This window comes from Ranitomeya imitator, chromosome 10, assembly GCF_032444005.1.
Source record: "Ranitomeya imitator isolate aRanImi1 chromosome 10, aRanImi1.pri, whole genome shotgun sequence".
Taxonomy (NCBI): Eukaryota; Metazoa; Chordata; class Amphibia; order Anura; family Dendrobatidae; genus Ranitomeya; species Ranitomeya imitator.
Genome location: NC_091291.1, coordinates 134994650 through 135022327, shown reverse-complemented (window position 1 = coordinate 135022327; position 27678 = coordinate 134994650). Strand labels below are relative to the sequence as shown.

Genomic DNA, 27678 nt, shown 5'->3' with positions numbered 1-27678 from the left:
GAACATTAAAGGGGATGTCCAAGGTTGTGATGAGTCTGCAGTCATACTATGTGACTGCAGACTTCTGAATTCTCACAGTGCACACTGCTATCATAATTCTCTGATGTTGGTGATTTACATACATGCAGTCACGTGCTGACTAGACATGTGTGGCCTCATTCAATGAAAATGAATTGACTGAGGCCGGACACGTCTAGTTAGAATGTGGCCAGAAGTATCCAAATCACATACTTGTGCTGTCATGACCGTCCACTCTGGCCACCGGCAAGGGAGAATCCTGAAAGTGTGCAGTGCTTGCGCTGTGAGAATTCAGAAGCCTGCAGTCACATAGAATGACTGCAGACTTTCATCTCAAACCTGGACGCACCATTTTGTGCCATTTTGGTTGGTGGTGTGCCTCGGGATTTTTTAAGTATAAAAAGTGTGCCGCGGCTCAAAAAAGGTTGAAAATCACTGGATTAGAGTACCGAGCACTAGAGCATTTCACTCCTCGATCAACACTATATAAAATAAACATCTCCCTCATAATATATTTTTTTAAACTATTTTTATTCTTTTCATTTAAACTGTCTGGTCAAAAAATGACTTGGATACATGGAAATAGAAGTAGACAATTGCAAGACAGATGACAGTCACATTTAAATAAGAATACAGGTACAACTGTCACTTTTGCAACATTCATCACTTTTGTATGTTTCATAAAGTTTGTCACTTTTGCAACTTTCATCATCTTCATAACGTTCATCACTTTAATCACCTTAATAAAATTCATCACTTTCATGACATTCATCACTTCCGCCACTTTCACCGCTTCCATCACTTTCGTCTCTTCTGTCACTTTCATATATCGCATCACTGTCATCGCTTCCATCACTTTCACCGCTTTCATCTCTTCCGTCACTCTCATGACATTCATCACTTCCGTCACTTTCACCGTTTCCGTCACTTTCACCGCTTCCGTCACTTTCACCGTTCCCGTCACTTTCATCGCTTCCGTCACTTTCATATATTGCATCACTTTCATCGCTTCCGTCACTTTCATTGCTTCCGTCACTTTCATCGCTTCCGTCACTTTCATTGCTTTCGTTGCTTCTGTCACTTTCATCACTTGCACCGCTTCCATCACTTTCATCTCTTGCGTCACTTTCATCTCTTTTGTATGTCTTGTAAATGCCTTTTTTGTCACTTTGGTAAATTCTGTCACTTTTATCGCCTTTGTAACTTTCGTCACTGCTAAGGCTTTGCTGCATAATAAGCAAATTTTTCAGCTTTCCCATATGTTGTTTCGAGGCTTTAGCAATGCCCTCCACCTTGATTCTCCTGGGATCCCAGACACAATCTTCTTCCAGCTCACTGTTAACCATTCCACAATTCGGTGGCAGCCAGGCAGTATCATAGCCATGTTCATGCCATGTCTTTTGCAGAGGGTGACCTCGATAATTAATTTTCTTGACCTTGCCTACACTTACTCTGAGCTTCAGCACAACCTGCCGTGATTTGCCATAAAGTGGGTATCTCAGAGCTTTGCTTATGTCTCTGCTGACATAGACCCCTGGTCCCAGCATTCCATCTACAGATTGCTCAAATCCATTTTCAATTATATCTTCAGCTGCAGAAAATGTAGTTCCATGGTACATCACATAGATCCTTCCACCTTGTGGCACAGCATTACTGCGGAGAATGACTTCCTTAAATCCAGGCGAAAGCTCCTTTCTCCAAATATCTTTACTGTAGTTTGAAAACTTTTTAGAATGATAAGCCATTACTGTAATAAAGAAGAAAGATATGATTAGTGGCATACAGAGGGATACGTAGACATTTTGTGAGATGCCTTCTCCATTGAGGCCCAAAGTGTAATCATCTACCATTTGCAATGCAATTTAAAAATGTTATACCAAAGTATCCAACCCGAATATGTGCTTTCAGGGCATTCTTTAGGCAGATGTCTCATCACCTGATTCCTATAAAAATAAAGATGGCTGGTTCAACTGATTTTTCGGACAGCTATCTCTTTCAACTCTGCCATACATAGGAATGTTTAGTTCTGCCAAGCACTCCTTGGACCCAAGAGATCCGTGGTCAGACTACTCTAGCAGTAGCTTATCTCAGGGGGCGCAAAGGGATCAGACGTCCAAAACTGTCTATGCCGTGTCCTCCTTCTCTCCTCCTCATTTGTCAGAGGAGAGCCAGACGGCTCCCATACACATTAGACCAGTGTTCCCCAACTCCGGTCCTCAAGAGCCACCAACCGATCATGTTTACAGGATTTCTTTAGTATTGCACAGGTGATAATTGCATCATCTGTGCAGTACTAAGGAAATCCTGAAAACATGACCTGTTGGTGGCTCTTGAGGACCGGAGTTGGAGAACACTGCATTAGACTATTGTTCTATCTTATTGATGTCAGTAGATCAGCCACCATTAGCCAATCACCATAAATACACTTTTCTCTGTATTGTCTTTATGTGTACAGAAATGCCAAATATGTTCATTTTATTTACTGGTTTGTAATGTTTACTTTTTAAAAGTGTGTCAAAAGATGTGAATATTGTAATTGTTCTTCATTATTTTCTTATAATTTAATATAAATACTTTTGTTTCCTGTCTCATATACAGGTATTTGCACTAGTACAATATGCATGTAAAGAAGAGGAATACTATCTAGATCTATAAGCAGAGAAAATCTCGCTAAAATGCTCTACCAATTGCGAATTTGGATCCAGGGGGAAGACCATGTCACGATTCCACCTATAGGTGTGTCTGTAAGCAGTGAGTGACAGTTCAGCCATCAAATCAATGACAGGGGCATGGTGAGCTTTCAGTATGGTGACAGACAGCTCAGCCATCCAATTGTAGGCAGAGGCGTGCTGAGCTGCCAGTATGTTGAGTGACAGTTCTGTCGTCTAATCAGGTTCATGACTTCCTGAGGCTCCCTCCATGTGTCTGCTATTCTATCGATTACCTGGTTATTTAGCTGGCTCTCTGACTCCAATTAGTGCCAGTTGTTGCTGATCAAATGGTGTGTGCTTGCTCTGTTCTCTGTGTTCCTGTCTTTGATTTTTGCTGCCTGACCTTGGACCTTGCCTATCCATTTGCCTTGCCCCATTTGTCTTGATCCGCTACCTTCCTCGGAATTCTGACCTCTGACTGTTATCTGACTGTGCCTTTGCTTTATCCCTTTAGCACAAGCCCTCTTGGTATCTGACCCTGGACCTCTTGACTATCCAGCCTCACGGCTTGGCCATGAGTAGTGACTAGCGTCACAGACCAAACGTCAAGAAAGCCAAATAATTGATTAAGTATTTGTGAAGGCATCTGCTGAGTGCAGACAGATACATCGGGCTCCTTCTCCAGCTCTCAAGAGGAGGAAACTGGAAAATTACAAGCAGTGCATGGCCCCTGACCAGCTCAAAAGGCTTCAAGTGCATTGTCTGCTCCTGCACTAGATCCAATACTATATATCCCTATATGCCTCCTGTAATATCTACTCACCAGATGTAAGAGAAGGCAGAAGTGCATCGGTATTCGTCACTGCACCACTATCTATTAACTTCCAAACTAGTTCTGGTTTTAGTTAAGCGATTTTTCTCTTGAGCCCGAGGCAGATATCACTACACAAAATCTGACTTTCGGTTTCCTAGAAAAACAAAATGACAGCAGGTTATGTCAACTTTGCAATCTAAAAGTCCAAAAGGTAACAATAAAGTGACACATACATGGGTGGTAACAATCTCGGTATGCAGAAATATAACTATAAATATGTAAAAATACAGGAAATTGTATCACTGGTTTCGTCAGTGAAGAGGAAAGTCCCCTAAGAAGCAGATTTATTGCGAACTTCCCTTTTCACCTTAAATTTGGTTTTGACTGACATAGTGAGTGACGGGATGACGGGATCTATCCACGGCTGCAGCCTCCACAAAAATTAGGAGCCCTCTACCGAGTCGTGCACACAGGAGAAAAAACCCAGGTGAGCATCGGCTATAGCATACCGGATCTTACACCACTTTCTGTATACACTGGATGATTTTGTCAAGCCCCCAGTATTACACAGTCAGGTAAGCAACAAGAATGCACAGAAGTCAGAAGACGAATGAAGGGCGACTAGTGTCTTGACTCACCGTAGACTTCAGAAAGGCGACACCTGTACATGGAACTCTAATGGCTGATTATTATTATTCATTTATATAGCACCATTAATTCCATGGTGCTGTACATGAGAATGGGGTTACATACAGAGTTATAGATATCGTTTACACAAGTTTACAGTGACAGACTGGTACAGAGGGGAGAGAACCCTGTCCTTGCGGACTTACATTCTATGGGCTGAAGATGGATATCGTCAATTTTGTAATTCCGGTAATTAGTAATTTTGTAGGGGGAAAGCTCTTGGTCATCAATTTCTAAGCCATATTTAAGGAGATTTTCTACTTCATTTAATTCTGCGTTCTTTTCACAGCACTATAGATTTTAGACCACAGCACACAGATTGTCACCATTGACTTCAGTTCCTGCCCGCAATTGCGCTCTACTTAATTTTTTTCTAAGAAGACCCACACAACGGGGGTCATCTTGTCACGTGTTATGTAGACAAACACTATATAAATCGTTAACTGGGTTCTGCTATGTACAGAAATGCTGCTAACTACTGAAAGGACCTACCTTCACACTGCATTTAGGGGCATGCTCGGTGGTCCTGTTGGGGCATACGTCTGAACTCCCCTCCAAACGGGATTTGAACGTATGCGCCGGCGGGGCCATAGACAGTAAGGGTGTCGGTAGAGCAAATGTGCCCTTTGACATGCATCACTTTCAGGAGTGTACGCCTACAGCTAGTTTGCGCAGAATCCTCGGGGGACAATCTAAAGATGCAGCGAGGATTGGACAGGTGATGTTGAGGGGCTGAAGATGTGAGACATAGGGTGGCCTTTTATGGTTCATAAAATTGGCGGCCAGTGGTAACTATTTTGCTGAATCCATGTGGATGTGAATTCTAATATTAAATCCGTATTCAATTCCACTCATATTTATCAGCTCGTCTCTACTTACAACAAGGAGCCATAAAGATGCAGGGAATTGTCCTTTATGTCTTTCTAAAGGACATAAAAAGTTGGTTTGACTGGATACACTGGACACATGAATTTAATTTGAAATTAAAAGACTCATTTTAATAAGCGATAATGCTACAACATGGTTCCCAGCATTGTGCCCTTTACATAGCGTGATGTAAAAGTGCCAAGTCCAATAATTAGTATTCTTTTCTCCCACCCTTAAAGGGAACCTGTCACCCCCAAAATCGAAGGTGAGCTAAGCCCATCAGCATTGTATCCTGAATGATGAGAAAAAGAGGTTAGATTATACTCTTCCAGGGGCGGTCCCGGTCCGGTTCTGGTCCGAGGGGTGTCGCAGGAAGGTTCGGGGCCTCCCGTCTTCTTACGATGACGTCCTCTTCTTGTTTTCACGCTGCGGCTCTGGTGCAGGCGTACTTTGTCTGCCCTGTTGAGGGCAGAGCAAAGTACTGCAGTGCGCAGGCGCAGGCAATGATCAGTTGGTGACAAGATTGTTCGAAGGAAGCTATTTGAGAAGAGGAATGATAGAGCAAAGCTATACAAAGCTGCTCGACACCTGACACTTTTTACCTGTGCCATCTACCACAAGTGATGTGACCCCTGAAGTCAATCTCTAGATTCAGTGGTACTACTTTTTCAAGTTGACCACCACAATTTCCATTGGATATAGTGTATGTCTTGTGTCTCATCAGGAGGTTTCCCTGTAATGCCAGATTTCCCTCTATTTTACATTCAGGTGATTCTTCCATCTTGTTGAACATTGAAACAATAATTCTCCTTTTTTTATATTACAGGTTCTCACACTAAAATTATTTTTAAAGAAATGGAAGTACGACATCCTGGAAGAAGATTTTACACCATGTACCATGGGACAACTCTAAATGCAGCTTATAGTATCATCAACCATGGATTTCAAGTTTCTAGTGGTGGGATGTTGGGAAGAGGAGTCTACGTTAGTACAGATATAAGGAAGGCGTCAAGATATCCGATAATCACAACAGATCCAAAGGTTGTATTGAAGCTTTCTGTAAGAGTGGGAAAGGTTAAGAAGATTGACCGTCAAGATCACCCATTACGGCTCACCTGGCATGATCACGGATATGACTGTGCTTGGGTACCTCCTAATTGTGGCATGGTGAATAGTGAACGCCAGGAAAACTGTATTTATGACCCTTGGAGGATTAAAGTGACTGACATCATGAGTGGTCCTCCTGAACACATCAATGCTTTAAGTATGTTAATTGAGAGAAAAAAATGAGAAGCTGGAAGTGTCAAAAGCTCGAATATGTGAGGATAAAATCAATCTGAGAGTTTTGTCATACTTACAGAAAACATTAGCCTTAGAAAAGAGCTGAAACTGTGTGATGTTGCTCATCTTTAATAACCTAAAAGTTGAAGATTGTTGGCTTAACAAAGACGTCTCGGTAACATTATTTCCCTATATTGTTCTGCTCATGTATTAGATGCAAATGTATTAAAATAATACCGATCTCCCTCTTTCTCTGTCTTTTGTGAGGCTCCTCTCCTCTTTTGAGTCTCGTGACCTGAAAACAGACTAACGTGGTCAAACAGGGGTTTAGGTGAAGACCAGAATTCACTTTCACAATTTAGGTTTATGGATCCTCATTCTTAGGCTCCATAGGCTTATATATTGGTGTAAGTAGCCACCTCCTCACTCAATGGTCCCTTTGTGAGCCAGCAAAAAAGTGGAACATTCACGTTACCCAGAAGAGGACTGGAGAGATGCTGGAAGCCAAGGAAGATTTTGATTGGAAGTATTTTAATACACTGAGGGTATGTGCACACGTCAGGATTTCTTGCAGAAATTTTCCTGACAAAAACCGGACATTTCTGCCAGAAATCCGCATGCGTTTTTACCACGATTTTGACGCGTTTTTGGTGCGTTTTTTCCCAAATGTATAGAATTGCGGGAAAAACGCAGAAAATCCGCAAAAATAATGAACATGCTCATTTTTTTTTTACCGCGATGCGTTTTTTTTCGCGGAAAAAAACGCATCCATGTGCACAAAACATGCAGAATGCATTCTAAATGATAGAATGCATAATGTATGCATTTTTAATGAGTTTTTATAGCGTTTTTAGCGCGAAAAAATGCGAAAAAAACCTGTACGTGTGCACATACCCTTACACTACTTCGCTTTCGAAATTAGGAACATTTAGGGATTTTTCTTTTAATGAGACTTCTTTAACGCAAATACAATAGCAAATTTTAACAAAAAGGTTATCTAAAAAGAGGATTAAGATAACATCACAAGCCATTGACCTATGTCAAGTTAGATGTTGAAATGCTATCATCATTGATCATCCCCATTGATTGTCACTTGTTTACTTGTATTGAAATGATCCTTTGTTTATATTGTGTATTTTATATGGATGTGCACACTGTACGCTTCTAAAATTGTATTACGGTGCTGTAGATGTTGGGTGCTTAAACATTCTACCTATACAGTGGACATGTTTTGTTTTTTTATGTCCAAAAGGCTTTGGGATCCTGCATTAGGATGATGTAGTAGGTTTACAGGAGTTCATAACTTAGGGAAAATCTCCTATTTGCAATTTTGTCATCTGCTATGCTCCAAAGGCTCCATTGACTTTCATATGTGAAGAACACATGATACATTTTCTTGCATTACTGAACCATGAACTCTTTGGCTTTTCCATATAAAAGTTACTGTCATAATAATGATGAACCACGATGACAATAGTGATGATGACGACAATATAATGTTAATTATATCAGCAATAAGTGTCAGAAAACAGAGTGTCAATGTTATGATTATCATACATCTTATTGTACAGGTCTACTTAGCTGCAGACCGGTCAGAGTGCCCATGCTGAACCGTCTCCACTGGCGAAACCATCCAAAATAGGAATGTAAACTCCAGTTCTAGACTATGGAGCAATAGTGATGACTGATGAATCACATTTCCTTTTCCATCATGTGGACAGGTGGTGGGGGGGGGGGTGAAGGTTGCTTACCTAGGGAAGAAATGGCACCAGGATGCGCTATTAAGAAGACAAGCCGTTGGAGGTGGTGTGATGGGTCTTTGCTCTGCTGGAAATCTTGCTAAACATTGTACAGACCAGGTACTACTTTTCAAGGCAGCGAGATTACCTACTGGTGGTGCCACCTTTCAACAATATAATGGTTGGTCAGGAACTGCCTGAGGAACAGGACAAAGATCAAGGTTATATTTCAAAAACCTGACCGGCACATCCAAACATAGACTCAGTGTGAACAGGTGCTGAACCTAGAGTTGCCAACTCGTATATAGTTAAGTAAATAAGGCAGCACACTGCAGCGCTAGAACATGCAAACTTGAAAAACGAAATTTGAACTGCATTACTGCACTAGAAATATGAAAAATGAGAGCTTTTAGCGCATAAAAATGGCCAATTTTATGTGTACCTGGTAGCCCCTCCTAGCTTCAGGTGTTTTAATTACAGCAGGTCCAATACCCCTCCACAGAGAGAGAGAATTTTAGTCTAGTAAGAGGTTTTCACATGTACCCATTCAGATGGAGACGTTTATTCTCAGCGAGGTAAGGCAAGTTTAGGACCTGGTATAAGAGAGATGCCGTAACGGGGCTACCAGATACACATAAAATTGGCCATTTTTATGCGCTAAAAGCTCTCATTTTTCATATTTCTAGTGCAGTAATGCAGTTCAAATTTCGTTTTTCAAGTTTGTATGTTCTAGCGCTGCATTATGCTGCCTTATTTACTTAAAGATCAAGGTTATGACTGGCCGCCAATTTAAATTATCTCAATCCGATTGATAATGGGATATCCAAGTTTGATCAATGGAGTCCACTCCAAGCAACTTACAGGAACTGCTGCTAACTTCTTAATACCAGATCCATTGGACACCTTCAGAGGTCTTCACACTGCATGTCTTGTTCAGAGCTGTTGTCGCAGCACAAGCTACAAAATATTCATCAGATGGCTTATATGTTACAAAATGTTTTGATGTATATACTTTCTTTTCCTTAAAGGGAAACTGTCAGTAGGATCATCCCCTAAGCTATCTATATAATCCTGTAGGTTATAGGAAGCTGAATAAAATGATACCTTGGTATCTGTGATCCAATGTCTTATTCCAGAGAAATATGTGTTTTTCTTAATTTGTAAATGATGTCTTCCAGGCTCTGGAGAGGATGTTACCTGTAAGATAAGTCTGCCTCCAGAGCTTATTTTAAATTGAAGGGGGAGTTATCAGTGTGAGACAAGTAACTAACACAGAACAAGAAGAAATGAAATTTTTCTTCTTTCAAACACATCTTTTGCTGCTCTCTGAGGTCTGCTGTATTGCAGCAATGTTGTAACCCTGTCTGTCTGTGAGCTGGAAGCTGAGAGGAACCTGCCAATGTGTCAGTTACAATCACACACAGCTCTGCAGTGAGATCAGGAGAGCAGCCATCACACTGGTAACTTTCCATTCATGTAAACTAAGCTCTGGAGGCAGAGTAATCTTCCGGGCTACGTCCTCCCCAGAGCCTGGAAGAGGAGCGATAAGATGATTTATCCCCAAGGCACCTGATAGGAAGCAAACAAGCAAGCATACATCCTGTATGGCCATATTAATAGTTTACATAGGGCAAATGTGGTGACAGATCATGTTTAACCACATGAAAAGTAACATCTACAGTCATGGCCAAAATTTTTGAGAATGACACCAAAATTATATTTTCACATGATCTGCTGCCCTCTGGTTTTTATTAGTGTTTGTCTGATGTTTATATCACATACAGAAATATAATTGCAATCATATTATGAGTACCAATAGGTTATATTGACAGTTAGAATGAGTTAATGCAGCAAGAACAATATTTGCAGTGTTGACCCTTCTTCTTCAAGACCTCTGCAATTCTCCCTGGCATGCTCTCAATCAACTTCTGGACCAAATCCTGACAGATAGCAGTCCATTCTTGCATAATCAATGCTTGCATTTTGCCAGAATTTGTTGGTTTTTGTTTGTCCACCTGTCTCTTTATGATTGACCACAGGTTCTCAATGGGATTAAAATCTGGGGAGTTTCCAGGCCATGGACCCCAAATCTCTATGTTTTGTTCCATGAGCCATTTAGTTATCACCTTTACTTTATGGCAAGGTGCTCCATCATGCTGGAAAAGGCATTGTTGGGCGACAAACTGCTCTTGGACGGTTGGGAGAAGTTGCTCTTGGAGGACATTCTGGTACCATTCTTTACTCATGGCTGTGTTTTTAGGCAAGACTGTGAGTGAGCAGATTCCCTTGGCTGAGAAGCAACCCCACACATGAATGGTTTCAGGATGCTTTACAGTTGGCATGAGACAAGACTGGTGGTTGCGCTCACCTCTTCTTCTCCGAATAAGCCGTTTTCCAGATGTCCCAAACAATCGAAAAGGGGATTCATCAGAGAAAATGACTTTGCCCCAGTCCTCAGAAGTCCACTCCCTGTACCTTTTGCAGAATATTAGTCGGCCCCTGATGTTTTTTCTGGAGAGAAGTGGCTTCTTTGCTGCCCTCCTTGAAACCAGGCCTTGCTCAAAGAGTCTCCGCCTCACAGTGCGTGCAGAAGCACTCACACCAGCCTGCTGCCATTCCTGAGCAAGCTCGGCACTGCTGGTAGTCCGATCCAACAGCTGAAACAGTTTTAAGATACGGTCCTGGCGCTTGCTGGTCTTTCTTGGGCGCCCTGGTGCCTTTTTAACAACAATGGAAGCTCTCTCCTTCACAATCTAAATTCACTATCAGTATGTTTTTGCAGTTTAGGAGGAAACCAGAGACGCTGGAGGAAACCCATGCAAACATGAGGAGAATACATAAACTCCTTGCAGATGTTGTCCTTGGTGAGATTTGAACCAAAGCTGCAAAGCAATGGTGCTAAACACTGAGCCGCCATGCTGCGCAATTTCTGCCTACTGCTTGGCACAGGCTGGAGCACTGCTGCCACCTTGGTCTTCTTTTCCGGTACATAATGTCGGTCTTACTTCATGGTGACAGTGATGAATCCTGATTTGGAAGAACTATGTATCAGAGTACAGAAAGTATTGGCCACCCCATATAGACTTAGTACAGTGCTAGAAATGGCAAAATATTAGCAGTAGGGGCAGGTGGAGGTCGCTCCTGCATGTTTGGATCAGGGCACCGCTAAAAACTAGTGGACCCTGGGGGCGTGGCCTAGCAGGCGATGTGAACAGACGTGCAACAGAGCTCTCCCGCTTCATTATCTCTGTATTAACCCCTTAGAGGCGCCGCCGAGCGCAAATCATACTCTCAGGAGTGCACATAGTCTCGGGGAGCGAGGTGTGACCCGAAGGAACGGAATCTTATCTGAGGATGACACGCAGGAGACAGAAGGAGCTGACAGCTGCGGGAAGCTCACAGGCCCAAGATGGCGCTGAGACTGCAGAGGAGGCGGCGAGGGCAAGCGCTGCTTATCAGAGGAAGATGGATGTGATTGCTAAGTTGGAGCGATTTGCCAGGTCAGAGGAGGCTGTAAATCTACAGTCAGAGGCTGGAAGTGTGGAGTCTGGAGCAGCTGGTGCCCCCGGAGATCAGCAGGAAGGAGGGGCTCAGCTACAGTGCAGTGGGTCAGACCAGGGATCTCCTACAAGGGCCGCAGGAGCTGTTCTGCCTGCACAGTCTGACATGCCAGAAATGGAGGAGCCGACTCTGAAGGACATATTTTCAGTGGTGATGTACTGTAAGTCTGCCCTGGGGGCTCTAAACCTACGAGCGGATGAATTAAAGGGAGAGATGGTCGCTTTAAACTCTGCTATGCGTAAAGTTGAAAAGAGAGTGGAAGAGGTGGAAGAAAGGGTTGGGAGTGCAGAAGATCGGATTGGTGAATTGTTAAACAGGGAAAAAAAGTATATTCAACGTATTGCTGATCTGGAGTTTAAGACTGATGACCTTGAAAACCGATCCCGCAGGAACAACCTAAGGATTGTGGGGGTCCCAGAAAAGGCGGAAGGGAGCAACCCCACGGCTTATATTGAGGCATGGCTAAAAAACGCTGTGGGTGGAGATGGCCTTACTAAGATGTTTGCCGTTGAAAGAGCGCACCGTGTGCCCACCAGACCCCTCCCCCCCGGCTCGGCCCCAAGAGTTATCTTGGCTAAAATTCTGAACTATCAGGACCGAGACATTTTGTTGAGGAAAGCCAGGAATTGTGATGAGCTGACCATTGATGGTAATCGGGTCTCCCTTTATCCGGATTACTCTGCGGCGGTCCAAAAGCTTCGGATGAAGTTTGGAGAGGTCAAGAGGAGGTTGCGAGACTTAGATGTCCGTTATTCAATGATTTACCCAGCAAAATTAAGGGTGGTGGCTCTGGATCGGGTGCATTTTTTCCAAAATCCAGAGGAGGCGTCACAATGGCTGGATCTCAATACTAAGCATGTCAAAACGGGGCAGACCCGCTGAAACTGATTTAAGTGCTACTGAGGCAATTGTTAACCCTTCACTGTTATGTTTGGTTTGATAGTTAACTGGTACTTATACTGTGACTTTATGGTATATTGATATCATCAGGTTGTGTTCGGCGGCGCAACGAAATTTGCATTTTGGCTATGGTGGGCGGGGGAGCTGAAGGAACGCAGAGTTTTTATCGTTAGGCTGTGAAACAGCGTTCCCAGATCTCAAATTGAGAGGGAGAGTTTATTTTGATATTCTAAGAGTAGAGAGGAGTTGGGTGGGCTTAAAGAGAGGGGAGAGATAGAGAGTTATTTCAGTTGGGAATTGGGGATGGGGGGGGGAGGAGGGAGGGGGTGGGAGTTGGGGTTGAGACCTTAGGGAGCTTGAACTCATTCATTGTTTCTATAAGCTACAATGGGTGGGGAGGTTAAAATCCTAAGTTGGAATGTTAGGGGCCTTGCAAATGCTACTAAAAGAACAGCTATTTTCCAATATGTACTGAAACAGAGGCCTTCAGTGATATGTCTGCAGGAAACTCACCTAGTGAAGGAAAAGGTTGCTATTCTACAGAAGAGATGGGTGAGAAAGGCGTATCACTCAACGTTCTCAAATTATGCCAGAGGTGTGTCAATTTTGATACACGTTAGTGTTCCGTTTGAAGAGATTGAGGTAACCACCGATAAAGACGGCCAATTTGTGTTTTTAGTATGCAAGATATTTAACAGGTTAATTTGTATTGTGTCAATTTATATTCCACCACCATATTCCAAGAAAAAGATACAGGAGATTCTGGAAATTACGGGTAGGTGGGATGGGGTGCCCCTCCTTATAGTGGGGGATGTGAACAATATATCTAATGATCACTGGGACAAGGGTAGACATGCAGAGTTGAGAAGTGAAGGGAACTCTACTCCTTTTGGAAATTATCTAAGAGAAATAGGATGGATAGATTTGTGGCGGGTGCGTAATCCTAGGACATATGCCTACTCATGTTATTCAGCAACATACGGATCTTTATCTCGCATTGATGTGGCTTTGGGAAATGGGGGGGTGAATAATCTAATACATGAGGTGGAGTATAGGCCTAGAGTAATATCGGACCATAGCCCAGTACTGGTCTCTGTACAAATGACTGGGAAGAGTGGTCTGACGGGGTTGGGATGGAAATTTCACCCCTCCTGGCTACAGTATTTGGATATGGAACAGGTGGGAACTGAACTCGGGGAGTTTTTCAGGATAAATGAAGGGAGTGCGGGGAATCTTGTAGTGTGGGACACCATGAAGGCATACCTGAGAGGAATTTTATTCCGGGACATCTCGAGACATAAAACTAAGTCTAAAATTCAAGACAATGCAGTGATGGAGGAACTGAGGGTGGCGGAAGAGACACTGGCCTCTCAGAATTCAAGAGAAGCACAACTTCGTATGAGGGCGGCTCAGGTAGCGGTCGATGAACTCCATATGCGTAGGGCAGATAGGTTGAGAGCCTTTCAAAAGGAAACATTTTATTCTGAGGGAGAGAAGGTAGGACATTTGCTCTCGGTGGTGGTTTCTGCGCAGCGGGATTCTTCACATGTATACTCCATAAGAACAGAGGAAGGTAAAACGGTTACTCAGGGGGGGGAAATTTTAGACGTTTTTCGGAGATTTTATAGTAAATTATATTCCTCTAGGGTGGATAAAAGTCCTGAGGAAATGAATAGATATCTGAAAGAGGTTGACTTACCCAGACTAGGTAGAGAGGAAAGGGAGTGGATGGATAGACCGCTTGGGGAGGAAGAATTGAAGGCGGCTTTGGCGAATATGGCGGGGGGCAAGGCTCCGGGGACGGACGGTATCCCAGTAGAGGTTTATAAAATTCTTAATGCAGAGTTAATGCCCAAATTGGAGCGAGTGTTCTCTGAGTCGTTGGAGAGGGGAGTGCTGCCCCCATCAATGAGAGAGGCCATCGTGGTGGTTATTCCTAAAGCTGATAAAGATCCTCAACAGCCGGAGTCGTATAGACCAATTTCACTTCTAACGGCTGACATAAAGATTTTGGCGAAGGCCCTGGCGAACAGGCTGACCCAAGTGATCGATAAATTGATTCACCCAGACCAGTCTGGCTTTATGCCCAATAAATCCACGGCAATTAACTTGAGAAGGCTATTTTTAAATATGCAAATTCCTGCAGACAATGCCGGAAAAAGAGTTGTGGTGTCTTTAGATGCCCACAAGGCCTTTGATTGTGTGGAGTGGAGTTACTTGTGGTCGGTACTGGATCGCCTGGGGTTTGGTCCAAAATTCATCTCCTGGGTTAAGTTGCTGTACTCGTTCCCAATGGCAAAAATTAGAGTTAATAATAATTTGTCAGAGAGTTTCCCGCTGTTTAGGGGTACCAGACAGGGGTGTCCGCTGTCCCCGTTGCTCTTCGCTCTGGCCGTGGAGCCGTTAGCGGCTAAAATAAGAGGTGCTCAGGAGGTTAGAGGTTACATCTATGGTAGGAGGGAAGACAAAATTGCATTATATGCTGACGATATTTTGTTGTTCCTGGAGGATTCTGAAAGGTCCCTGTGCAATGCGGTTGCTTTGATTGAGGAGTTTGGTCGGTTTTCGGGTCTCACAATAAACTGGGATAAGTCTTGTATGTTGTTGATTGAGGGGGACAGTATGGGCAGTGGAGAGAGGGCGATAACCACAAAATTAAAGATTGTTCAAAAATTCAAATATTTGGGTATTCAGATTGCTCTTCCTCTAACTACCTTTGAGGAACTGAATTTAAGTCCATTAATGCAGAAAATTCGTACCAAGATTGCGGCATGGAACAAATTACATTTATCGGTGGTTGGTAGGGTGAACCTCTTAAAGATGATTGTAATGCCACAGTTGTTGTACGTGCTACATAACTCTCCCATTTGGATTACACAATGCAGATTCCGTAAGATTAGGTCTTTGTTTGGGGAATTAATATGGGGAGGAAAGAGTCCTAGGTTTAAACAGGAGATACTTCAGAGGGCCAAAACAGAGGGGGGTCTTGCACTTCCTAATCCATGGCTATACTTCTTAGCAGCACAGTGTCAACATCTCAAAGGATGGGGGGAGGAGGCAGGGAGTGTGCAAATACCTAATAGCTTGAGGTTCTTACTACAGGCAGACGTTTTGAGTGACAGTTTGGAGGGAGGACAATTCAAAAAAATGGGTTCACATGGGTGCACTATCAAATTAATTCACAGAGTATGGGAAAAAGTCAAACTCATTAGGGAAGTGAGTGGGTTCACCAGATTCTCGCCTATTTGGGACAACATTTATCTACCGGAATTTAGGCAGAGGGAGGGTTTTCACTTTTGGTCTGCAGCAGGTATTAAATGGCTGGGGCAGCTGATAAGTCAGGGCAGACTTAAAACATTTGAGGAGTTGCAGGAAGAATTTCAGTTGCCACGGTCTGAATTGTTCCAGTATAATCGTATCTCTCATGCTTATCAGGCACAGAATAAAAGGGGAGCCATAGTGGTACAGATTGATCTCATGATCGACTATATCCTTAAGAATAGCTGCACGAAGGGGGCGATTTCAGAAATATATGGGTTTCTACTTTTTTCTTTCCTGGAAAAATATCCCATCCGAGCCAAAGGGAAATGGGAAGCTGAATTGGGAATAATTGACAATGATAGATGGGAGTCGGTCCTAGAATATGTGCCCAAGATATCAATGAGTGAACCAGGCAGGCTATCACAGTTATTCGTAATCCATAGGGCCTATAGAACCCCTGACAGGTTGTTCAAGGCTGGGCTTAGGCAGAACTCGGACTGCCCTCGGTGCTCACAATCCCAGGCGGGGATATTGCATATGATGTGGCAGTGCCCTAGACTGTCCTCCTTCTGGATAGTTGTTTTAAATCGTATTGAACTGGTGTATGGATGTTCTGTCCCTAGGGTTCCACTGACTTGCATATTGGGATATGTGGAGGAAATTGTTACGGACAACATGTTTAAAATAGCTATTGCACGATTGTTATTCATTGCTAGGAAATTGATCGCCAAATTTTGGATTAGAGAGGAACCTCCAACAAGAAGAGACTTTCTTAAGCAAGCGGAGCATATACTTACTTTGGAGAAAAGTATCTACACCAAAAGGAATAAGCTGGACATCTTCCACAAGCTGTGGCAACCGTGGATGGACTTGAATTAGGATGATAAATGAGAATATAGGGAACCTAGTATTCAATGGAAATATAACGGATGTTTATTCAAATGGTTGTATGATGATGGGAAGTGGGGTGGCTCTGGCTGAGGTCTCGGGTTGGGCAGGGTGGGGGGGCTCTGGGTCGGGGGGGAAAAAGTTATCTGTAAATGTTTAATGAAACATTGCCATGAGAAATATTCTGATTGTTTATTCTTTGCGGATAATAAAAATCTATCTGACAAAAAACTAGTGGACCCTAGTGTAACAGTTCAGAATTTTAGGGTGCGACCTCTCTCGATCATAGCTCGAGAATTCCATGCAGTCTAGATGCCACGGAAAGAACAGAACTGTTTTCTCTTCATTTGAGTCAGATGAAACCACAGCACTTAAGGCCCCGTCACACATAGCGAGATCGCTAGCAAGATCGCTGCTGAGTCACAAGTTTTGTGACGCAACAGCGATCTCAGTAGCGATCTCGCTATGTGTGACACGTAGCAGCGATCAGGCCCCTGCTGTGAGATCGCTGGTCGTGTCGGAATGGCCTGGGCCATTTTTTGATCGTTGAGGTCCCGCTGACATCGCTGAATCGGCGTGTGTGATGCCGATTCAGCGATGTCTTCGCTGGTAACCAGGGTAAACATCTGGTTACTAAGCGCAGGGCTGCGCTTAGTAACCCGATGTTTACCCTGGTTACCATCGTTAAAGTAAAAAAAACAAACGTTACATACTTACCTACCGCTGTCTGTCCTCGGCGCTCTGCTTCTCTGCTCTGGCTATGAGCGGTGGGCAGCCGGAAAGCAGAGCGGTGACGTCACCGCTCTGCTTTCCGGCCGCTGTGCTCACAGCCAGAGCAGAGAAGCCCAGCGCCGGGGACAGACAGCGGTAGGTAAGTATGTAGCGTTTGTTTTTTTTACTTTAACGATGGTAACCAGGGTAAACAACGGGTTACTAAGCGCGGCCCTGCGCTTAGTAACCCGATGTTTACCCTGGTTACCTGGGGACTTCGGCATCGTTGAAGACAGTTTCAACGATGCCGAAGTCTTTCCCCTGATCGTTGGTCGCTGGAGAGAGCTGTGTGTGTGACAGCTCTCCAGCGACCAAACAGCGACGCTGCAGCGATCCGGATCGTTGTCGGTATCGCTGCAGCGTCGCTAAGTGTGACGGTACCTTAAGGGTGTGGAAATTAGCATCATTTAAGATCAAATAAAACAACCAGCTCCAGTAGATTGTGAGCCCTCGCGGGCAGGGTCCTCTCTCCTCCTGTACCAGTCGTGACTTGTATTGATTAAGATTACTGAACTTGTTTTTTTTACTATGTATACCCCTCCTTACATGTAAAGCGCTATGGAACAAATGGCGCTATAATAATAAATAATAATTGCCAACATTTGTCTTCGTAACATAGGGATGCTTAGCCCACTCTCTCTCTACCCAATCCCACCTAGCACCACCCATTTGTGGATGGGAGCAGTGTAAAACCCAACCCTTCACGCAGGGTTGGACTGGGGTGCCTAGAGCCCACCAGTGGAATTGACTCTAGGGGCCCACCCTATGGCTACTATAAACAGTTTTGTTACTTGTTCATTTTTTGGGCTTTCTCAAAAATTGTGCAAAAGAGAACTGTATTGCGCACTGCACTATACCAAAGCGTTTCTTGTTATTTATTGTATTTGATAGCGGAATCTGTTATTTACAATCAGTATTTTTTGCACCCATGGACATTCCTTGTCCTAGGTAACCTGCCCAGTCCCTCAGCCAATTTACAGGGAGCCTGTCAGGTCCCCGTGCCCCCAGAAACACCACAGTTGTGTCTGCATATATAAACCCCCTGCCTAACATCCCCTTTATTACATTACACACATAAACAAATCCGTATAAAAAGTATTTCAAAAGTCCGTTTACCGTATGTAAATGAGGCCTTTGACCAGTCTTCTGCACTCCCGATCTTGCTCAGTGCGCCTCTCTGAGGCCGGGACGCGTACACCCAACTTCAGAGGATCAATGCAGCGAGGGAAAGAAGCCGCGCATGTGCGGGATAAGTATAGAGCTGGCGATGACGCCGGGGCTTGTAAGTCATGTTATCACACGCAAAGAGGTGCCACAACATCTAAGCGGGCCGATTGGTCTCAGGACACCAATGCCCCATCGACTAGTCAAAACCCTCATTTACATATCATAAACGGACTTTACAAATACATTACGCAGATCTGTAGAAAAAGTAATACAGAGACTGTTAGGCAGATTTACATTTGTGGACACACTGCTGGTTCTGGGGGCTCGGGGGACCTGTCAGGTTCCATTTAAACAATATTAAGGGTTTGTGGACACGCTGCGGATTTTGCTGCGGATCCGCAGCGGTTTTGACGCTGCGGATCTGCAGCCGTTTTCCATGAGTTTACAGTACCATGTAAACCTATGGAAAACAAAATCCGCAGTGCACATGCTGCGGAAAAAAACGCGTGGAAACGTATCATTGTTTATTCCGCAGCATGTCAATTCTTTGTGCGGATTCCGCAGCGGTTTACACCTGCTCCATAATAGTAATCCGCAGATGTAAAACTGCATGTGAAATCCGCACAAAAACAGCCAAAAAAAACACGGTAAATCCCCAGGTAATCTGCAGTGCGGTTTACCTGTGGATTTACCAAAATCAGTCCGGAAAAATCCGCAGGACTTTCCGCAATGTGTGCAAGTAGCCTAAAAGGTGAAGCAAAATGTTAGCCAGCAACTTTAAAGGGAATCTGTCACCTACTTTTTCGTATGTAAGCTTTGGTCACCGTAATTCCGCAATGCTGTAGATAAGCCCCCGATGTAACCAGAAAGAGGAGAAAAAGAGGTTAGATTATACTCACCCAGGGGCGGTCTGGTTCAGTGTGGTCCGCTCTGATGGGCGTCGCGGTTCGGGTCCGGCGCCTCCCATCTTCAAGCAATGACGTCCCCTTCCTTGCTTCCTGTCGTGCCAGGAAAGGTCCGAAAAGCCCAGCGCCTGAGCACTGCAGTACTTTGTTCTGCCCTCGACAGGGCAAATCAGTACGCCTGCGCCGGAGCCGAGACGGGAAGAAAGGAAGAGGATGTTGTAACAACCGTTATGCCGGTCGCTGCTCGAGAACAGAATACGGCGCTGCTATGAATGACTCAGAGCACAATATGATATTAAAGCAACTTTTCTTTATAACTTATGCAAAAAAAATGACAGAATTTTCTCTCCCAACACAATATGGGCCACAACTCACAGAATACAAGTTATACAGCCTGAGAGACCCCAAGTGCCGGCTTCACAGCCAGGAATCAGACTACCCCAAAACTATACCACTCCCTCCATTACCTGTAACAGGCCTACACGGGGTTATACTGTGCCTGTGACACGGGGTCCTCTCAGGAATACAATCTTACACCCGCCTAATTTACAATAGATCACGGGTCCCCAGTTTTTCCCAACACATATATATCACAGTATATACTCCATGTATACGCAGTGCACCGTCTTATTGTTGAGTGCTCAGAGTGTACTCCATCACAAAATATGCTTCAACGGTAAACAACTGAACTTGTTATACAGACGTCCAGCGGCGGATTAAATAGGGATTTGAGCCACCAAATCTTCTGATGTAGATCCAGATAAAGTTCACAAATAATTCCAGGAATATCCCACAGCCAGAATCGTGAAGCGCAGGGATCCACACAGTGTCTATTAGTTATCAGGCAATTCTTAATGCAAGACTGTCCTTATTTAGGCTGTGATTCCTATCTAGCTATCCCTAGCTAACTGCACAGTCGGTGACCGGTCACACTTCTCTGTTTACTCACACGAATAGCTTTCTTGAAGTCACACAGTCCCAAAACAGGAATGCCTCAAGATCTGGATTCTCCACTCTCCATCACCGCGCTGCTTCTCCTCAAAACGCCCAGAAACTCTCTCTGAGGTAACTGTCCTTTTTCCAGAATCTTCTTGTCTTTTACTCATGGGTGACCTCCGGTGGCTGAACAAAATTACTGCAACAACATTGTAATTATCCTGTCTATTACTCAAGGGTGACCTCCGGTGGCTGAACACAGTTACTGCATCAACACTGTTTATGATAGAAAAAAAAGACATCACCACTTTACAATGTCATCGCATGACGATAGGAGGCGCCGACCCGGACCGCGACGCCCATCAGACCGGACCACACCAGACTGCCCCCCATCCCAGGTGAATATAATATAACTTGTTTTTCTCATCTTTTAGGATACATCGGGGGCTTATCTACAACATTAAGGAATGCTGTAGATAATCCCCTGATGGCGGTGGCCGAAGCTTACATTCGAGAAAGTAGGTGACAGATTCCCTTTAAATAGAAACGTTTACTACAATGAATCCACCTCTGCCGCCATCTATCTGCCCATAGAGGGTCTTTCACAACTGACTGGTGAAATACCCTATAAGAGTCAGTATGTGGAGGTGTAAAGCAGAAGATTCACTCCAATAAACTCTTCCATATGAAGTCGATCCACATAAATAAAGAATGAAGGTGGCACTCACCCAGATGTTGCTAGATAGTGATGTCCTTTATTCAGAAAATGAATGAACGAACATAAGGCAGAGAGTCGGCTGGTAACAGATCGGGTGCGGGAAGGAGGTAAGGGACGACGGCCGTTTCGCGCTTGCGCGCTTCTACGGGTCCAGGTGTGGGAGTCAAAGACGTCATATCCTTTATAGGAGACTTGACGACTAAATGTGCACAGGTGAGCGTTAAAAACAATTAAAACAAACTCCACAAACGCGAATAAGCACAAAGTACATACACAAATATTCATTTCACTATGGATTAAACTCTTATAAGAATATGGTCATGTCCAATTTATCGTTAAGTCCGGTTAAACCCTGCGCATTTGTTTCTATGATCCATCTGGCTTCACGTTGCAGAAGACATTTATTACGGTCGCCTCCGTTAGATGGAGTATTAACTATTTCTAGTCCTGAAAATCGCAGGACATTCGGATCAGCATTATGTGCGTCTTTTATATGTTGAATAAAGCGACGGCAGCCTTTTCCAGATGCTATGGAATTATAATGTTCTCTGAATCTGTGGAACATGGGACGTATAGTCTTGCCAATATAATAAAGTTGGCAAGGGCAAGTAATAATATACACTACATACTGTGATTTGCAGGTAATTAATTGTCGGCCCGTATGGTAAATAGGACCTATGCGGATTACTTTATCCAAGAGTCTTAAATGACAAAATTTACAGTTGCCGCATTTGTAATTCCCACTAAGTTGCGATGTTTTTAGCCAAGTACTATTGTCTGTAGTCGAAAGACGGTTTTTGACTATCAAGTCTCCTAGATTTTTCGTACGTTTATACGCAAAGGTAGGATGGGACGCTAAAGATGGAGCTAGTCCTCTGTCATTTTTTAATACATGCCAGTTTTTATTAATAGCTGCATATATTGCTTTGTCCATTGGACTATGTACTAACGTAAAGACAAATTTCTCCGTTTTCTCCTTTGGATACTGCGCAGTTTTTCTGCGATTATTTAAGAGACTTTGTTGCGTGAGCTTTTTTACTCTATTTTCCGCTTTTGTCAAAATTTTGGGAGGGTAATTTCTATCCAGGAGATTACCGTAGTTTTTAATTTAGTTATTTGTTCATTAAACACTATGTCGTTATTATTTATTTTTCTATAGCGGCCCTGCGCTTAGTTACCCGATGTTTACCCTGGTTACCGGGGACCTCGGGATCGTTGGTCGCTGGAGAGCTGTCTGTGTGACAGCTCTCCAGCGACCAAACAGCGACGCTGCAGCGATCCGGATCGTTGTCGGTATCGCTGCAGCGTCGCTAAGTGTGACGGTACCTTTAGCCGCCCTAGTGCCTTCCTAATCTGTGTTTCTTCCATATGAAGACTCTGGTGAACATTTGCGTCATTTTAGTCTGACATTTATCTGTTTTTTCTGCCTTTGTTATCATAGTGATTGTGAAATCCAGCAGGCACCGCTGTCTGGGAAGAGCCGGACAGGTTTCACGGGATCTGCTTGATGCAGCCAGATGCTCCCATTGACTATAAGGCGAGACCACCCGGATCCAGCAAAACGGCCAAACCTCAGCATGGTGTGATGTCCAGCCACCTGTTTTGCTGGCTCATGACGGCCTCCCATTATAGTCAATAGGAGCATCTGGCTGTATCAGGAAAGTGCTGGATCCTGTGAATTCCATCCGGCTTTTCCTAGACCGAAGAGCCTGCCGGATTTCACAACGCAAGTGTGTAACTAGCCTTACAGTGTCAGTGTAGCCTTACAGTGCGAGTGAAGCCTTACAGTGCCAGTGGAGTCTTACAGTGCGAGTGTAGCCTTACAGTGCGAGTGTAGCCTTACAGTGCGAGTGTAGCCTTACAGTGCGAGTGTAGCCTTACAGTGCGAGTGCAGCCTTACAGTGCGAGTGCAGCCTTACAGTGCGAGTGGAGCCTTACAGTGTGAATGTAGCCTTACAGTGCGAGTGGAGCCTTACAGTGTGAATGTAGCCTTACAGTGTCAGTGTAGCCTTACAGTGCGAGTGCAGCCTTACAGTGCGAGTGCAGCCTTACAGTGCGAGTGCAGCCTTACAGTGTGAGTGCAGCCTTACAGTGCGAGTGCAGCCTTACAGTGCGAGTGCAGCCTTACAGTGTGAGTGCAGCCTTACAGTGTGAGTGCAGCCTTACAGTGCGAATGATTTTAGATGCTGCGGGTTCAGATGCAACATCTGTCCCTGCAGTAACAAAACTACAACTCCCAGCAGGCTCTGAAGGTTTGAATGTGACAGGACATGCTGGGAGTTGTAATTTTCAGGGGTGACGGTTAGCAATATAATCTCTCAGTATGGCGGCAGTCTGGCTGGCCTGAAGCACGTCCCTCTCTCAGCAGGGATCATACGCAGTGAGAGCCTGCTGCTGCGCTCTGCACACTGGGGGTGGGCCATGGGGGTCCTCACTGTCTGCCTCGAGCCACATGAGCGAGAAGAAGGGAGCGGAGAAAGTACATGTCAGGAGGCCGGGGCCAGAGTCACGGGCACAGGATGTCCAGCAGGCCCACGTACAGGGCTGGGGACAAAAAAAAAAAAGCTTCCCTGCCACACAACCTCAGCAGCCCACGTATTACAACACTCCCCACCCCGATCAGTGAATGTTGCGTTACTCGGTTGTGCCCCTCACCACTCTCTTAAAGGCATTATTTGAAGAATCACATGTGCACGTCGCCATACTGCGCATGTTCGACCACAGGTCTATTACATCGTGCTCTACAGAGGGCTGGTTCTCAGGATTGTGGTGGTCTCAGCGGTAAGACCCCAGCCATTGGAGGGGCATCCCCTATCCAGAGAAGAGGGGATTATTTTTATTTGCACTTAGGAATATAGAAAATTATAAACAAATAATTTGCCCACGACTCACGTTGCGTCCAAAGATCACATTACAACCGACTTCAATGCACCAGAGCATAAGTAAATGTGATCGCTGGTTACTGGTGCAAAAAAATCAAAATGATTTTTTTTTTTCCCCCACTTGTGTGCCGCGGTCCAGAAAACTTGCCAGATGCAGTGCAGCCACATTCCCTCACATTATAGTGCATTGTAGCTGCAGCATAACGGGATTATTGGCCACACGCTGAATTATGGCCAAAGTAGCCCCAGCAAAATATGACCTCCTGACCGTGTGCACCTACCCTTAGACGCTGCAGTATATGACAGAACAGTAATGCTAGTAATTCTAAACAGGCGTATTATACAGAGGTCAGGAACAGAAACAGAGCAAAAGGTCCTTGTGCAAGAATTGTGGAAGGGTCCCCACCTCTAAATAACACGTCATGCCATAAGAACAAGGTGTATACACATAAGCACCATACACACATGACTCACACATGACTCACACAGGCATCGGGCACACACAAGCACCGTGCACACACCGTGCACACAGAAGCACCGTGCACACAGAAGCACCGTGCACACACTGGGCACACAGAAGCACCGTGCACACACTGGGCACACAAGCACCGTGCACACACAAGCACCGTGCACACACAAGCACCGTGCACACACAAGCACCGTGCACACAAGCACCGTGCACACACTGGGCACACAAGCACCGTGCGCGCACACACAAGCACCGTGCGCACACACACAAGCACCGTGCGCACACACACAAGCACCGTGCGCACACACACAAGCACCGTGCGCACACACACAAGCACCGTGCGCACACACACAAGCACCGTGCGCACACACACAAGCACCGTGCGCACACACACAAGCACCGTGCGCACACACACAAGCACCGTGCGCACACACACAAGCACCGTGCGCACACACACAAGCACCGTGCGCACACACAAGCACCGTGCGCACACACAAGCACCGTGCGCACACAGGGCACACAAGCACCGTGCACACACGCACCGTGCACACACTGGGCACACAGAAGCACCGTGCACACACTGGGCACACACAAGCACCGTGCACACACAAGCACCGTGCACACACAAGCACCGTGCACACACAAGCACCGTGCACACACAAGCACCGTGCACACACAAGCACCGTGCACACACAAGCACACACAAGCACCGGGCACACACAAGCACCGGGCACACACAAGCACCGGGCACACACAAGCACCGGGCACACACAAGCACCGGGCACACACAAGCACCGGGCACACACTGGGCACACAGAAGCACCGGGCACACACAAGCACCGTGCACACAGAAGCACCGTGCACACAGAAGCACCGTGCACACAGAAGCACCGTGCACACAGAAGCACCGTGCACACAGAAGCACCGTGCACACACTGGGCACACAAGTACCGTGCACACAAGTACCGTGCACACACTGGGCACACAGGCACCGTGCACACACTGGGCACACAGGCACCGTGCACACACAAGCACCGTGCACACACTGGGCACACAAGCACTGTGCACACAAGCACCGTGCACACACTGGGCACACAGAAGCACCGTGCACACACAAGCACCGTGCACACACAAGCACCGTGCACACACAAGCACCGTGCACACACAAGCACCGTGCACACACAAGCACCGTGCACACACAAGCACACAAGTACCGTGCACACACTGGGCACACAGGCACCGTGCACACACTGGGCACACAGGCACCGTGCACACACAAGCACCGTGCACACAAGCACCATGCACACACTGGGCACACAAGCACCGTGCACACACTGGGCACACAAGCACCGTGCACACACTGGGCACACAAGCACCGTGCACACACTGGGCACACAAGCACCGTGCACACACAAGCACCTTGCACACACTGGTCACACAGGCACCGTGCACACACAGGCACCGTGCACACACAGGCACCGTGCACACACAGGCACCGTGCACACACAGGCACCGTGCACACACAGGCACCGTGCACACACTGGGCACACAAGCACCGTGCACACACTGGTCACACAAGCACCGTGCACACACTGGTCACACAGGCACCATGCACACACAGGCACCGTGCACACACTGGGCACACAAGCACCGTGCACACACTGGGCACAAAAGCACCGTGCACACACTGGGCACAAAAGCACCGTGCACACACTGGGCACACAAGCACCGTGCACACACAAGCACCGTGCACACACAAGCACCGTGCACACACAAGCACCGTGCACACACAAGCACCGTGCACACACAAGCACCGTGCACACACTGGTCACACAAGCACCGTGCACAAACAAGCACCGTGCACACACAAGCACCGTGCACACACAAGCACCGTGCACACACTGGTCACACAGGCACCATGCACACAGGCACCGTGCACCGTGCACACACAAGCACCGTGGACACACAGGCACCGTGCACACACTGGGCACACAGGCACCGTGCACACAGGCACCGTGCACACACTGGGCACACAGGCACCGTGCACACACTGGGCACACAGGCACCGTGCACACAGGCACCGTGCACACACTGGGCACACAGGCACCGTGCACACACTGGGCACACAGGCACCGTGCACACAGGCACCGTGCACACACTGGGCACACAGGCACCGTGCACACACTGGGCACACAGGCACCGTGCACACAGGCACCGTGCACACACACAAGCACCTTGCACACACTGGTCACACAGGCACCGTGCACACACACAAGCACCTTGCACACACTGGTCACACAGGCACCGTGCACACACTGGTCACACAGGCACCGTGCATACACTGGTCACACAGGCACCACCGTGCACACACACAAGCACCTTGCACACACTGGTCACACAGGCACCGTGCACACACTGGTCACACAGGCACCGTGCACACACTGGTCACACAGGCACCGTGCACACACACAAGCACCTTGCACACACTGGGCACACAGGCACCGGGCACACAGGCACCGTGCACACACTGGTCACACAGGCACCGTGCACACACACAAGCACCTTGCACACACTGGGCACACAGGCACCGGGCACACAGGCACCGTGCACACACTGGTCACACAGGCACCTTGCACACACTGGGCACACAGGCACCGTGCACACACTGGGCACACAGGCACCGTGCACACACTGGGCACACAGGCACCGTGCACACACTGGGCACACAGGCACCGTGCACACACTGGGCACACAGGCACCGTGCACACACACAAGCACCTTGCACACACTGGGCACACAGGCACCGGGCACACAGGCACCGTGCACACACTGGTCACACAGGCACCTTGCACACACTGGGCACACAGGCACCGTGCACACACTGGTCACACAGGCACCGTGCACACACTGGTCACACAGGCACCGTGCACACACTGGGCACACAGGCACCGTGCACACACGTTACACAAGCACCGTGGACACAAACACAGCAGCTCACATGAAACAAGTCAAGTGCAGTGCACACAAACATTCAGTACAGAAGATACACAGCACAAACACATTGTAAACATGACAGTAAAGCCACATTATTACTCACCTCATCCAGTGCTGTCTCCCTTCCACCAAGATGCAGCCTGCACTTAGAAGAGTAGTGGGCCCTAAA

General features: G+C 46.1%; 1 protein-coding gene and 1 long non-coding RNA gene across 4 annotated transcripts; one reads left to right on the top strand and one right to left on the bottom strand.

The window, feature by feature from the left end:
- Window positions 1–539: 539 nt before the first annotated feature.
- On the bottom strand, window positions 540–27678 carry LOC138651563 (protein starmaker-like). Of its 3 annotated transcripts, none has more exons than XM_069741861.1 (4): window positions 27613–27678; window positions 8070–8254; window positions 3493–3637; window positions 540–1765 (listed from the first exon to the last, which is right to left on the bottom strand). In XM_069741861.1, exon 4 carries the CDS (start codon window positions 1761–1763, stop codon window positions 759–761), a length of 1005 nt encoding a protein of 334 aa, XP_069597962.1. In that variant the 5' UTR covers window positions 1764–1765; window positions 3493–3637; window positions 8070–8254; window positions 27613–27678; the 3' UTR covers window positions 540–758. The 3 variants fall into 3 exon arrangements, with proteins under 3 accessions (XP_069597962.1, XP_069597961.1, XP_069597963.1); XM_069741860.1 differs by lacking the exon at window positions 8070–8254 and adding an exon at window positions 21175–21363 and having other exon boundaries at window positions 27613–27666; XM_069741862.1 differs by lacking the exon at window positions 8070–8254 and having other exon boundaries at window positions 27613–27666.
- LOC138651566 (uncharacterized) lies at window positions 3645–6563 on the top strand. The gene is made up of 2 exons (XR_011315507.1): window positions 3645–3970; window positions 5864–6563. It is a non-coding gene; the product is annotated as an uncharacterized lncRNA (long non-coding RNA).